Source organism: Nomascus leucogenys, chromosome 13, assembly GCF_006542625.1.
Source record: "Nomascus leucogenys isolate Asia chromosome 13, Asia_NLE_v1, whole genome shotgun sequence".
NCBI classification, from domain to species: domain Eukaryota; kingdom Metazoa; phylum Chordata; class Mammalia; order Primates; family Hylobatidae; genus Nomascus; species Nomascus leucogenys.
In genome coordinates, this window is record NC_044393.1 from 61,030,833 (window position 1) to 61,045,765 (window position 14,933).

Genomic DNA, 14,933 nt, shown 5'->3' on the forward strand with positions numbered 1-14,933 from the left:
TTAGTGTTTATTGAAAAGTATTTTTTTAAAGCACGGTACAGTTGGGTCATTGTGTGTGATTTGTGTGATTCAATTCAAATTCTCAATTTATCTGTGAAATTTTTAATTTGAAAGATGGCATGTTTTATGTTTAACTTTAAAACAAATATTAACAATTTTAGACAAAAAAGTTTTAATAGGAGTTGAGACTTTTGAATAACAACCAAAACATACACTATATATCTTTTCCTAAATACTGAAAGAGAAAAGAGAACCAAAAGAGAATTGTAATAGGTAAGACTCAGAGAACTGAGAAAGAAAAAGAAATATGTGAAAATTAGGTATCATCTCAAAGCTCTGAAACTTTAATGGGAAGGTTTCTAAGTATTTAGTTGTCTCTTTAAACCATTTGATCCTGATAGGATAAGAATAACAGAATGGTTTACTGAAAATCTGAAAGATACAGCATGCTGACTGTGATAAGCAAACTTCTCCAGAGAATCTGTATCTTCTTTATGTTACCAATACAAAATAATTAAAACAAATAACAGACTTGATATCCATGCCATACTCCCATTTAATATCAATTATTCTGATTCTATAGCCCTTTTGAATTTGTCAAAGAATGCCGCATTCATCATCCCTCACAGAAACATCCAAAGAACAGGCAGCTTAGAAACTCAGAGTTCTACTGGTGAGAAAATTGAGGCTGATGGAGTAAAAAGTATACAAGATAAATATCTTACAGCTTGCCGATCACAAATATCCACCATTCTAACATTAAGACATTGAAACCCGATCTCCACGTGCAGGTACCTGATTGGCCGGTTCTCTTTACTGTCAAAGAGTGAGAAGATGACCTCCAGCTCCTCTCCCAGGTTGGAACACATGAGGCTCTTCATCTGGACAAAGAGGTGGTGACTGCTGGCCTGCACCGGGGTGTCTTTCTTCCGATGTCGATGTTCCATCTGAATGACACCCCCCAACAAAAACATGATCAGCATGGACTGAAGGAAATAATAGGACCCAACAAACTAGTTAGCTATGAGGTGACTGTGATGTCCTATGCCATAACTTTTTATTTTGCTGTGGATTTGGTATCTAAATCCACAGCAAAATATACATTCTATGTCTTTTAGACTATGGACATAGAAATAGTCTGGAAGTTATCCAATTTAACTTTGGATGTTAAATTCCAAATTTTCTTCCGACTTCTAAAATAAGAAACCGTGAAGTTTACAGATTATCAAAGAACCTTGCTTGAAGAATTTTTTAAATCATTAATGTTAAAATAACAACTCACTGAGTAGATTCAGGAAGCAGGAAGTTCAAAGGATTCTTTTGCTCCCTTATCAACTCCCAAGATGAGAACAAATTATTAGTCATCTTTTTAAAAAGCAGACTAAATTATATCTAAGTTATCACTTCTCATTACTCATAATTAAAAGTTCTTTTAGGTTATACTAAATTGTAAAGTTGTGGTAGTTGTCTAAGACAGGCTGTGGCAAATAATAGTTTCTAACTTGCTGTGGCGCCATAGGGAGAGACCTAGGAAAGCCAGCAAGGTGTCTAAAGCTAAGATAGCATCTATGTCCACCTTGAATTCCTTCCTCAATACAGCCAGTCCAGGCTCAACTTGGGCAACAAGACAAGATGTGAGTTCCCACAGGTTGAGGGAGAAAAAGAATCATTCACGAGTCCAGGAAGGAGGAGGATAACATGGGGATGATCATTCATCCAACATACATTCAAGTATCTCCTATGTACCAAGCCCTGGGAACACAATGATGAGTAAAAACAGAAACAGGTCACACCTTCACAGAGCATCTATCTACTAGGGGAAGCAGACATGAACAAAATTGTCACACATACACATGTAAAACTGCAACTGTGACGAATGGAAGCAAAGACCCAGATTACTGTTATTATTATTTTTGAGGCAGTATCTTGCTCTACTGCCTAGGCTGGACTGCAGTGGCACGATCTCAGCTCACTGCAGCCTCTACCTCCCAGGCTCAAGCGATCCTCCTGCCTCGGCCTCCAGAGTACCTGGGATTACAGGCACGTGTTACCACACCCAGCTAATTTTCATACTTTTTGTAGAGACAAGGTTTCACCATGTTGCCCAGGCTGGTCTTGAACTCCTGGACTCAAACGATCCTCCTGCCTCAGCCTGCCCAAGTGCTGGGATTACAGGTGTGGGCTACTGTGCCCAGCCTAAAGATCCAGATTATGATGAGAGTATAAAAGTGGGGATTTGACATGAGACTGGGCAGGCGTCCTGGGAAAATGGCACTTTAGCTGAGAGGTAAGGAGGGTGCAGGATTTACCTATCTAGGTTAGGGCTCCTCACACTGCTTGCAGTGAGGGACCAGGTTATTTCTCTCCATAATTCACTGCAGACTGATTCTTTCACGAAATACAATAAAAATGCCATGGCAATGTCAAAATGCCATAAAGGTTTCTAATCATTTACTTGTCATTTGTATAGCTGGACCAACAGTTCATGGTCCAGCCATTTCTTGGACCACACTTCGAGTAACACTGACTCAGGATAAGAGTACAGGAAAAACACGTGGCTAGGCTTCTGTATTAATAGAACAGGTGCTGAGAATGTGGAAGATTATCACTTTCATAGCACAGACTAATAACCAAACTACCTCTTTTGGATCACTTGGACAATTAAAAAAATAGTTCAGGGATTTCAATTTCATTGTAACAGAGCCATAGCCTGTGTTGAGGGATAAGGTAAATGACCCTATGTCTACATTAGCCATCTTTTTACGCCTTTGAGTTCAAAAACTACTGAATGACCAAATGAAGCCAAAATGTCATGTAAATTTACAAGTGTTAACGCAACATAAAATCACTAGAATTTTTTCATGCTTAGAAGTTAAAACTTTTATTCTGAACTACTTGAGAAGCAAAGGGTGGAAAAAATTTAGCTAAATCCATCTATAATCACTGTATACTCAACAGGTACACTGGGAATCTCTTCATAAAAGTGGAGAGTAAGTAAGTTGTTTTTAAAAGTAGACCTAAGCATTGAGGCATGTGTGGGCTATAATAACTAAACACAGTTTCCTGGAGAAAAATATTCTACCTGTAGGAAAAAAGAATGATTTTGCCTTGTTTTCTATAAAGGTTGCTCTACTTTGTGCTTTAATAATTTTTTTTTAACTGTGGCAAAAGTGGCATCATATGTTCATAAAAATACATCTCTAACTATCAAGGCTTCCCCATTCCCCTCCACCCCACTAGAACTGCTAACTTATTTACTGATTTACTTAAAAGAAAACATATGCTTACCAAAAAGGGTAACAGAGCACAAGCTACTATGAGGAACTGAATGACTACTAAAGGCCAGAGCTAGAGAAACGGATGAAAAACCTTATGAAAAGAATAGACCTTAAGGAGATATCCTCTCTTAACCTCAAACAGTGCAAAGTTCCCTGCACCAATCATGACATTCACAAGAATTGAGGAGAAAAAATTAGCTCCTTTACTGATGCAACGAATCCAATGTATCTAGATCAGTGGTTCTCAACCTTGGCTACAGTTTAGAGTCCCCAAGAGAGCTTTTAAAAAATACTTATGCCCAGGTCTTATCTCAGAACAATTAAATTAGAATTTCTAGGGGCTGGGGGTCCAGAGACTGGCAGTTTTAAAAGCTCCCCAGGTGATTCTAATGGGCAATGAGGGTAGAGAATCACTGATCAGGATCATGTGCAGACAGATGCAAATCACAGCAAACTAAACAATGTATTGTTGTGTCTTTCGAGTAATTATGGCCTTGGAACTTTTGTTCTTTGAATGCATGCTAGTAATAAGCCTGCCTGACTCTACCCTTTACATATTTAACATGGGCCCTCACATCTGGCACACTCTAGCACTGAAAATACCCCTCTTCCCATCCCTACTATTCTTTCAGGTCTAGGACCCATTTGGACTTAGCAGGTTATGATTACTTTGTTTTCTCTTGGTAATTCGGTACTTCGGCAAACTGCTAAAAAATCTCTGTGAAAGTATTATTACAATCAAATTAAAAAGTCAAGTTCACACTTCAAGAGCTTGAGATAATTTGTGGCTACAATTGCACCTATCAGTTACTCTAACTGTGCTTAACAGTTGAACTAGCTCTTTGATTAGGGGAAGAAAGAGATTCATCCCAAAGATTTATTTAACTGACTCAAATTTTTAATCTTCAAATAAAGCATTAATTATTGACTGAACTGTCTACACCAGGGTTTATCAACCTCAGTGCTACTGACAACTAGGCTGAATATTTCCTTGTTGTGGGGGCTGTCCTGGGCTTTGTAGGACATCTAGCAGCTTTTCCTAGCCTCTACCTACCAGATTCCAATAGTACTTCTCCTTCCCATCTCCTGTTGTGACAACGAAAAACGTCTCCAGACAATGCCAAATATCCCCTTGGGTTGAAATTGCATGTGAGAACCACTGTGTTCCCTCTGAGATCTGCTAGTCTAACCTTCTAAGAATTGCAGAGTAAGCAGATGCATGATCTTACAAGACCAAGAAAGGTTTCTAAAAAGATAGAAACCTGCAGGCACAAATAGGAGAGAAGCTGGCTAATAAGGTTCCCTTTATTTATAGAAGGATTGAAATCTTGCCTTTGGCACTAAACCAAACTATCTAAGTGGACATATGCTAACACTGTGCGGTTTAGCACTTTTCCTGCTTAAAGGAACACAATTAGGTGAGAACGATCTGCTAACAGGGCTATCAAGAAACTAAAGTGAGACATTTTTTTCTAATGATACAATATGAATTTAGTAAGATGCAAACACTTGTGTTTCAAACATGACACTGACTAGGAAGAAGTAAAAGAAGAAAAGCAGCAACAATTAATCAAATGTTCTCTGTGTTGGGCCATTTAACCTCCATGCTGAGGTCCTTGACCCAAAGTGACAATAAATTGCCAAACAACAACAAGGGATTGGTGATGGTGCCTCCCAGCTCTCCCTGGTGAAATCAATAGTCAGTCACTTTCATGTTGAACAGAGAAAAACACCAGGGCTACAGAGAATCTTATTATTGCTAGGCCAGGATACGAACAGAAACTTGAAAAAGAAACTGCCTTATGGATGCTGGGCTTAATACCTGGGTGATGGGATGGTCTGTGCAGGAAACCACCATGGCACACATTTACCTATGTAACAAACCTGCACAACCTGCACATGTACCCCGGAACTTAAAATAGAAGTTGAAGAGAAAAATAAAGGAAAAAAGAAAAAGAAACTGCCTTAAAGAAAAGCACATGCTCTTCCGAAGCTTCTAATTATTTGAGTTGTTCTTGGGCTATTGTCGTTGTTTTGGAAATAGTCCAGTGCAACCAGCACTGAGGAGAGAATAAGTTTTCATGTCAAATCACATTTTATTTTCTTCATCTATAAAATGAAGACTTTGGACTAGGATCTGAGCTGTAACATACTAAAATATCCCCTGCTGTCTTTCCCACCAACAGCCAACATTGCTAATCGATGAGACCCTGGAATCTCATCAATACTGAACTCTGGGCAGCCACCCACCAATAAACTGGAATGCTGAAAGAGGTGAAATCAATTTGCCATCCCATATATAATGCTACATGAAAAGAACAGAGCCAAAATTACATACGCACAAAATCAAACTCAGGAAAATAAAATATATTTGTGTCACATCAGTTATTTATCCAATACCTGCCATACTCAACTAAAAACAGGGGTGTGACTAAGCTCTGCCAACGAGATGTAAGTGCAAGTGTTGTGCAGAACTTCCAGGAAGGTTCATTAAAGTATTTGAGTCAACTGAGAGAAACCTGTCTCCTTCCTACTGCCTGGAATGCAAATATGATGGCTAGAACTCTTGCAGCTGTACTGCACTTAGAGGTGTTCTTGGTGATGGAAGCCATGTTCAATGTAGCAGAAAGATAAGGCTCTTTTCATACCATAAAACCACAACCAAACCCAGAAATTCCTGTTTCTAAACTTGCATACTTTAAGAAATAAATTTCTATCATGTTTTAGCTTCTGCTTTTTATTTATTTCATGACACAGCCAAATCTAACCCTAATATGAGGCGTCAATTATTTTTACCCTGTTGGCTCTCCAATGCAGATGAAATAAAGATAAGAAAGGAATGAAAACTGACTAAATGCTTATGTGTTGTGCAAATATTATCTGTCAAGGAAAGGCATTTTACATATATTTCTTATCTAATCTTCGTAATAAACATGAAAATAATTATTTCCCCATTTAGTAGATGAATAAACTGAGGCTTTGAGAGATTAAATAATAAATCCAAGACCCAAATAACTGGTAAAAGAGATAGACTGTAAATGTAGTTGTTTGGAGCCAATAATCCACAGTCTTTTCATGATACCGTAATGATCTCCAAAGCATTGACTGGGTGCTTACTAAGTGCAAAAGCACTGTACAAGACTATCTTGAACATATAGAGGTATATACAATGTGTCCCCTAAAGGAACTTAAAAATTAAGTGAGAGATGTTCTTAGAAGTGAGCGAATATGATGTTCAATAAGTTAAATAAATGAACAAAAATAAAGATGCCACATCAGAGGATATGACTGACAAACTATACAGATTATATTTGTTATGTAAGCTAAGAGGCAGTGATGACTTTAACTTGGAATGTTCTTATTTTTCCTTTTTCGCCTCCCACTAACTGACCTCTATGTTCTCGCTACATGCCAGATACTCTGTTTAGCACTGATGTCATGAAGGCAAGCAGCACACAACACCACTCTGAAGAAATTCAATATACAATAAAGAATATCCTCTAAAAAATGGAATTGATTCCAACTGACACAATGAAGTGTATATAATCTGAACATCAATCTGATGATCATGGAAAAATCTGAAAGCAATATTAAGAACTGCCTTCTCAAATCAGATACATCCCCAGTGGACTTACTGAAATTTTCCTCCACATTTTTCAGACATGGATAATCTTCAGGTTAAGAATATCTCATTATTCTCAGAAAAATAAGCTTGGAAAGATATGCCAAAAGAGGCAGGATCATCCAAAAAGGAGTCTACTATTTCCAATAGGCAGTCCTTCTTGGAACTTTATGGTAAGAAGCAGCAGTAATGAGATCAAAGTACAATTATGCTTAGGGTGATGGTCTTTGAAAGCCCATCCTAACCACCCTCTTCTCTGATTTTGGATTTTCAGAACTTAGTTAATATCAAGATATTAGGTACATTTCATACAATTTTAAGAATACAAGGCTAAACAGAAGGCAGATTGGACCAGACTTGGGGAACCTGGATGCCAAGCAAAAAAACTGGACTTTAACTTACCATGTAACTAGAAAAAAAAACTCAAGTCATAAATGAGACCATGATGGGCAATATGATCAAATATTTTAAGATGATTCACAGGCTTCAGTACTTAGGAATGGACTGGGGTCTGGGAAGGGTGGGTGTAAGTCCAGCAGTTGAAGACTAAGGAGGAGACCGTTTCAGTAGTTGGTGTATATGGTGCTATTATGTACGTACACACACACACACACACACACACACACACACACTATATGTATGTAGAGCTAATGGGGGCAGGAGGAGGGTTAACATGCTGCTGAGCCAAGACGAGACACCATTAGTTACAGCATGGTCCTCAAACACAACAGATAAGTATGTGTGACTTGTAAGCATTTCATTACACCAGACAAAAAGTGGAAAGATTTGCAAAAGCACTGAAAATATCTTTGTATTGACTTCCTGGTGCCTGGGCGTTGAGGACCCACTGGAGAGTATCATGTTATTCTTAGACAGGTAGTGTCTCAGTACTGTACTGAGGGCATGGTCACCTCAGCTCTCAAGTTTTTTTACTCTCTCTAAATTAATCCTGGAACATCCTGTTTTTACAAAATCAAGCAAGTATGAGGAGTGCCATGGAAACCAGAAAATTAGGAGGGAGACTGGGAGCCAAGATTTCCTGTACCTACCAATCGGTAGAGCTCAGTAATGCTGATGTCTTCCGGATCCACCATTGCGTACTCTTTCCTAGGCACCAGGTCCAGTCCCAGTTGTCTAGAAAACAAATTGCAAAAGTTTAGGGGAAAAGTTACCTCCATGAACTATGTTAAAAACAATTGTTTTTTTACTACATCACTTGGAAATTAGGTATATCACCCACCATGCTTCTCTCACCTTGTATGACTTGTTACTACAGTCGGGGTAGACAATATAACTCCGCTGGACACTGGGCACAACTTGAAACATAGAAGGTGAGAAAGACAAGCAAATCCAGGAGGGATGGGTTGGCACTCTCAGTGGAGTGCTCCTGCCACTGGGGGCCTTAGCACCATATGGTGTGGAGCCTTCAGCGCCCTTCAAATTATCACAAGAGAAGGGCTTCCACACTGGAGTGAATGGAAACTAGAGCTAGACATCATTTGGTTCTAGAAATTGGAGTTGAGGGGACGGAAATTTGGTCTTTAGAATTTGACCTAGCACCAGTATACCTAGCTGTGCCCAGAGTCAACATATTTCTTATATGAATCTCTGGCAACTTGTGCATGGTCCTTATTTACAGCAAATTCTGAGGTCAGTCGTTAGGAGAAACTCAGTAAAGGCAGGAAATGGAAATGGGAGAAGAATTTTGGGCCTGGGCTGGCAGAATAGTTTAACCCTTTATGTCAGATTTCATTGTGGCTGACATGTGGCTTGCTGTGCTGAGAAGTATTCTAAGATTATATCCAGCCTCAGAGGTACCAAGTATGGTAATTGACTTGTGATGTCTTCCCATCAACAGAGGAACATGAGTCTAACTCTATTCTGGTTAGCTTCCCTCTAGCGACCTTCCTAGCATAATCCCCTCCAGGGCACCCACGGTACAATGCTGACACCAATGTCACACAATTCTGTTCATCTCCTTAACCCTCCATGATCATCTCAAAGGCTACACAATGCCTGTGTAATACCCTATCGATCAAGGCCGAGATACCCTCTTCTCTAGCAGAACCCCCTCAACCGCCACATCCAAGGCCGCATGCTCAGTTCTCTGAGGATCACTTGTTCTGAATCCCTTTCACATCACCACTCTTTCTAACACAGAAGCCTTCTGGTATCACACTTCCAATTATAGAACCACAGCTTTCTTACTTTTGTATTTAAAAAAAATCTGAAATTCTTCCATGCCCTCCCCCAAAATCTCATTAAGGTTTCATAAGTAAAATTTATTAATTCACCACCTACTTCAAGCCAGGCACTGCCCCAGCCACCCTGAGGGCTATTTGTTCTTAAGAAGATTAGAAAGCTGTCACCTCCTTGACAGTAGGAGCTGTCTTTCAGATACTAAAACAGTTTCTCAATTTTCCTAAATGATGTTTCTCTTTGGGAAACCTAGAAAAAAATTCACACACCCATTATTTAATGTTAGTTGAATTTTTAACTCACAATAAGCACTGTGATTTGTTTTCAAAATGTCCATGTGCCCCCTTGCTACATCTCACCAGGGATTCTGATAGGGTCTGTTTTCCATTCTCCATTCCCTTCTGAAAGGGAACCACTGTACTACAGTGTAAGTCATCATCTGACACTGGGTCAATATTGCTGATGAAGATCATTTAGCAAAGGAAAGAGGGCATATAACCAGTGTGACACCTGTCTTACTCATAGCTCCTTCTATGAGAAGCTGCTCTACCCACTTTCTCTGCTGGGAGTGGTGGTGGCAGACAAGGTAGTCATCTGACCATCTCCCCTTCCTGAGCCACACCTGATTGAACGATGGGTAAGCACCTGACCTAAGGACAAATAACCCAGAGACTGGCCAGTAGCTTATGAGAGGCTGGTATAAAATGCTCAGCCCAAACAGGAATATTAGACATTTGCTGTCAATAAGATTCCCTCCTTGAGAATTTGAACTTGGAAATTCAGACATCAGTCACATGCAGGAGGAAGATAAGATACGTGAAGACAAGTGACCTACATGGCTGCAGAATGAGTGCAGAAATTCTGCAGCCTCAGACACCTGTAATCTACAAGTCTTTTTCTCCTATAGTCTTGATTGTTCAGCTTCTGTTAGCTTCCTGGCATCCTGGTTATGTGAAGAGTCTTATTTGTTTCTATTTGGTTTTGTTAATTCCTAGGTACATCTTCCCATGGTTTGAGGTTTCCTAGCCCACAGAGTAGAATCAAGGAAGTGCTTTACAAAGAATAAGGAGAAATGAGGCAAGTAGGGGAGAGAGAGGATGAGAGGAGATCACACAGGGAGAGCGTCATGTTTTCTATCAACTCAGTCACTAAACTACTCTGTGACACGAGAAGAAAGGATTAACTGATTGCCTCCTCCCACATAATATTAGCAGAAAAGTCAAAGAACATCGTGTTGTAGGACTCTATGGGCAACAGAAACATGTACCATTATTTTAGTGCTGTCTGAGGTTCCCAGGCAAGAACAATTCTTTTGCTGGCCCTGTTAAAAATGAGATTAATGATCTCTTCTTCCTAAGCTTCCCACATCAAGAGGGCTTCTTTTCACTGCTCTTCAAGAGTTTGATATACAATGTGAGATGGAACACATTCTTAATTTATGTTCATCCAGAGATTTATGTGTTGGCAGCTTATTTTGCAGGACAATTTCATCTAGTCTAATAGGCAAGAGATTATCTTAATTTGCTTTCCATGAGCACTATTCAATAAGAAAAAAAATGTATACTTAAAGGAATAAGGTAAATTCATAATCTCTGTACTGTAAGTTATTTTAAAATAAACAGTCAAAGAATTTCAAAGAAAACAGAATCATAGCTCAGAAAATTCATGAAGTTGAAGATGATCTAAATAAATTATACTGCTCATTTTCATGCATCAATGTTTTACCAGCTTATCATAAATTAGCCACAGAACTGCCCAAAGTACAAGCCAGAACTTACGTAAGTCAAAAACTGAGTCATGATTCAGTCATAATTAATGTTTTTCCTTCCTTCCCCTTTTCATTCTGCCATCATTTTCTTTCATAAAACTGAAGAAGTATCATTTTCTTGCCTGATCTACATTCCTATGTTATTTTGGATAAGCTAACTTCCTCCAACTTTCTTCCTATTTACAAACTAGTCCTTTAAATGAGGACCAGCACTAAGACCCAAAATAATTCAGAGAATCCTCAAAGGTTTTTCAAAACAATAAAGAAATAAATATTAGGCAGCATAGGTTTTGCTCCAGTGGACCCCTCCCACTCCACAATAATAGAGATTCGAGATAATCTCCTGTGAAATTCATTCCCATGGCAGGATAGGAAGTTCCCTGTAAATGGCTGGCAAGTCTAATCTGTTAGGAGGTGCTGTGTGTTTTAAATGTCATCCTTGAGCTGAAAGCGCCCTTGCGCTTTTTCTAGTTCAACTTCCTCCTTCAACAGATGAGGAACTGACATGAAGAGGGTTAAGGAATTTGCTTCAGGTCCTAAGAAAGCAGAGTGCTCTTGCTGCCCCTCCACATTTGTACCTGTTTTATTTCTCACAGGAATGAATCTTCTAGAGATAAATGAATTGGGCTCTTCTATTCATCATCTGTAAAAACAGGAACGGCACATCCTATTCAACAAAATGCCGGAAGTCCTCTGAGTGAGATGGAAGTTTAAAAATCTGTTAGTAGGTCTGGGTATTCACATTAAGAGTGTGTAACATCTTGGGAAGAATCAAACCTGGCTTCTGACAAAGTGATTTCCTATGGTAATGGGAAGTGGCATTCTGCTTCAAATTGGTTTTTCCACATTCAGTAAGAGGCAAATTTACCCATGGTTCACTTCCTGTCATTTTCTTCATTTCTGTCTGCTTTCCTTTTTTTTCTGTTGCCCTAAGATCCTCTGAAGGTCCAAATAGCAAATGGGGATTTGGAGAAAGGAAAAGAAGGGAAGATAGGGCCATGTGGGTTATTAAAGAACCATGTCACTGCTTTAAACCTAAATGTCATGCAACCCTAGGATCTCAGTCAAAGGTGACGTATTCTAATTTGTCACTTCTATGTTAATATTCACATTTAGTACAATATCAGCCTTGGTCAGAGCTTTCAGTGATTAGATTTACCATTTCAGTACATGGCTGGTATTTTAAATTAGTCACTTACGGTTTTGTTTAAAAATAAATCTCGGTCAAGAACAGCTTTTTTACTGAGTTCTCTCAAGCAGCTCCTCAAAGTAGCTAATACGTATGTACAGGACTAATCACAGCAATAATAAAAGGCCCCACCAGAAGCTGTTAACATTAGTGTCTCCCTCCGGATTACATTGGTGACCTATTACCATGATATGGAAAAGAATTTTTTTAAAAGCAAATCCACATGCCAAACCTAAAGCCTATTTGAGAACAAGATCCATTTTAGCCAGAAGCCACATCTAATTCATTGCTGTGAATATTTCATTTTCCATGAGCATGTCCACACCATCAGGCCACATATGATACTAGACAATAAACAACATTTCACTGCCTACACCAGCTTGAGAAGAAATGGTTCTTGGCTCTATCAATGACAGTTCGCACTAAGCCTCCAAAAACAGGAAACATGAAAAAGCCCATAGGATTGCTTCCAGTGACATTACCACGTTCTGGCTCAGGCCTATGTCACTTCCATTGTGTTCACCTACTAGAGGCCGCCCTGTGATGCTCAATACTCACTCATTGCCCCAGTCAAGCCGGGCAGTAATGTGGCGCTTCACGTCCTTCATCCGGTCGTGGGTGAGGTGGCCCACCAGCACCTGCCGCCTCAGGTCCAGGATTTCATTCATGATGTGCCACAGCCGGTGGAAGAGATCGCCTTCATTGCGCTAAGAAGTACACAAATGTGGAGATTTGGCAGTCAGTCCCCATACTGAGTTGTGGCATAACCAAAAAGGAAAGGGAAGAGGCCCATTCTGGTTACCCGCTATGTGCTTGCCACTCTGGACAGAGGTCCGTTAATAGACAAATTGTTCGCTCACTGTCCTCAAACACACTTGCTGCCTTCTCTATATGCTTCATCTAAGTTTCACAACACTGCTCTTATGTCCAGAAATGCAACTTTACTTCTCACGTGCTCCTTTTATTTACTTATTTTTTAAACACTACTCAAATGCTACTACCCAAGAAGGCTCGGCTTGACTTCCACCTCCATCAGGAAATCTTCCCTGATCACTTTTGCTCACATTCTTTTCTCCCTTCTCTGTGCCATGGCTGCATGCAACTAAAGCTGATGAAATGGAAGACATTGTTTTCCAATTATATTTCTTGCACATTGGTCTCAATACTTTATTGGATCCCCTATCAGAAGTTGGGCACAAAATTCATTCATTGATGGATATGCACTGCTATTATTGGGCCAGTATTTAGACTTTTAAAAAGGTAATGCTTTCTTTCTTACTTTTAAACAATCATGGAGATTCAAGATAATCTCCTGTGGAATTCAATTTAAGCTCCGTGGTTTACTGGAAAGAAGACAAGTTAAAATCCTGGTTTTGTCACTTACTAGTGGTACAGACTTTAAGTATCAATTTTGTCATCTGCACATGGGCAGCACTTTCTGCAAGCCTGTTTTACGGATTAGTGGTAGCAACTGTGCAGAGAGCACTACAGCACAGCAGCAGGGAATATCAACTTACTTAGAGCCAAATAACTTCAATCTGAATTTCAGCTTTGCCATTTACTGGCTGAAAAAGCTTTTGACAATTCATTAACATTTTTGTGCTTGTTTTTTTCATCTGTAAAACAGGTATTATAGTACCTACTTCCCAGGGTTGTTGTGAGGATTAATGAGTTATTAAAACTCTGAGAATGATGCCTGGCCCAGAAAAAATACGTAAGTATTAGCTGTTATTAGTACTAGAGTACTGTTATTGTTTTGGGCTTGGTCCAGAATGAGCCCTCTACAAATACTGTTTCTTCCCCAAAACCAAAATATGTATCCCTTACCCCAGAGACAACAGAGTAAATCTTATCTAAGTCTTTACCCTTTGTCTTTCTTAACCAGCAGCTATGCTTTTACTTTCCACAAAAATTAGGAGTGGACTTCATGAGTAGTGATATGAAAGTACTGAGGTTATCATCCTTCTAAAGTCTTCTACAGCTGTAAGCTGCCAGAAATATCAAATTCTGGGTGATGGGTAAAGACATTCAGACATCACGTATTTTTTATTTTAAAAAGTAGTGACGTGTTATCTCCTTTTTCGGTACTTGGTGTCTTGAATGTTTCACGTGATGTGCAGGTCAGACGAACTTGTCAGAGGAACAAAAAGCATTCTCCACGATGTCACCCCTGATCCTCCTCGATATAAATCATCTTGCTTGTCTCTCAACTCCGAAAGCACTCTGTTGAGCCCATTCTTCTATTGCTTCTCACTCTTAACTCACGTTACACACTCCCATACAAGCCATTACAAGGCCACTGTAACACAATACTCTTGTAACTAACTGCTCAGTGTCCATGTCCTCCCCGTGGCTGTAAGTGCCCAATCACATGGCTGTCTGCCTGTGTATCCCTAACAGCTGGAGAATGCATGAATGAATAGCTTGATTTAAACATGTTAATTTTTGTGGATCTCAAGAGGTAGGTTCTGTACAGGCGATACAAACACTTGAGGAAGTCAGTGTAGGAAGGAAAAGTCCACCGAAGTCAATACAATTATATAAGCAAGTTATTAAACAAGTCAAATCTCATGTAGCAAAGAAGAGAGACAGCACCTTTTTCAACTGACTGTCACAGGGAGAAAGTCACCTGCCTGCTCTTGGGAAAGGCATTCTGTAGTTGTTTAGTAGGATGGACTTGATTTTCTGTGATGTCATCTCTAGTACTTAAGTTTAAGAGAACACTAAGAGGAAAAGCTGCAGGATCCCTTATAAAGCTGAAAATCAGTTGGTCAGCTCTCCATTAAGGGAAGAAAACCCAGATGTGGCAAGAATGCTGACATACTGCAGGCCTGGCCAGCAAACCTGCTCTACTAGTGTAAGAAAAAGTTCTACAAC

At 39.5% G+C, this 14,933-nt stretch overlaps 1 protein-coding gene across 3 annotated transcripts in view; it reads right to left on the bottom strand.

Annotated features, from left to right (window-relative positions):
• The window catches only part of DOCK4 (dedicator of cytokinesis 4), a 470,104-nt gene that overhangs the window by 242,117 nt on the left and 213,054 nt on the right, over nucleotides 1–14,933 (bottom strand). For all 3 annotated transcript variants that reach the window (XM_030826426.1, XM_030826424.1, XM_030826425.1), the window contains exons 6-8: nucleotides 12,615–12,763; nucleotides 7,950–8,034; nucleotides 796–947 (exon numbers count right to left, since the gene is read on the bottom strand). In XM_030826426.1, the coding sequence (XP_030682286.1) occupies nucleotides 796–947; nucleotides 7,950–8,034; nucleotides 12,615–12,763 (386 nt within the window). The remainder of the gene's footprint in view (nucleotides 1–795; nucleotides 948–7,949; nucleotides 8,035–12,614; nucleotides 12,764–14,933) is intronic.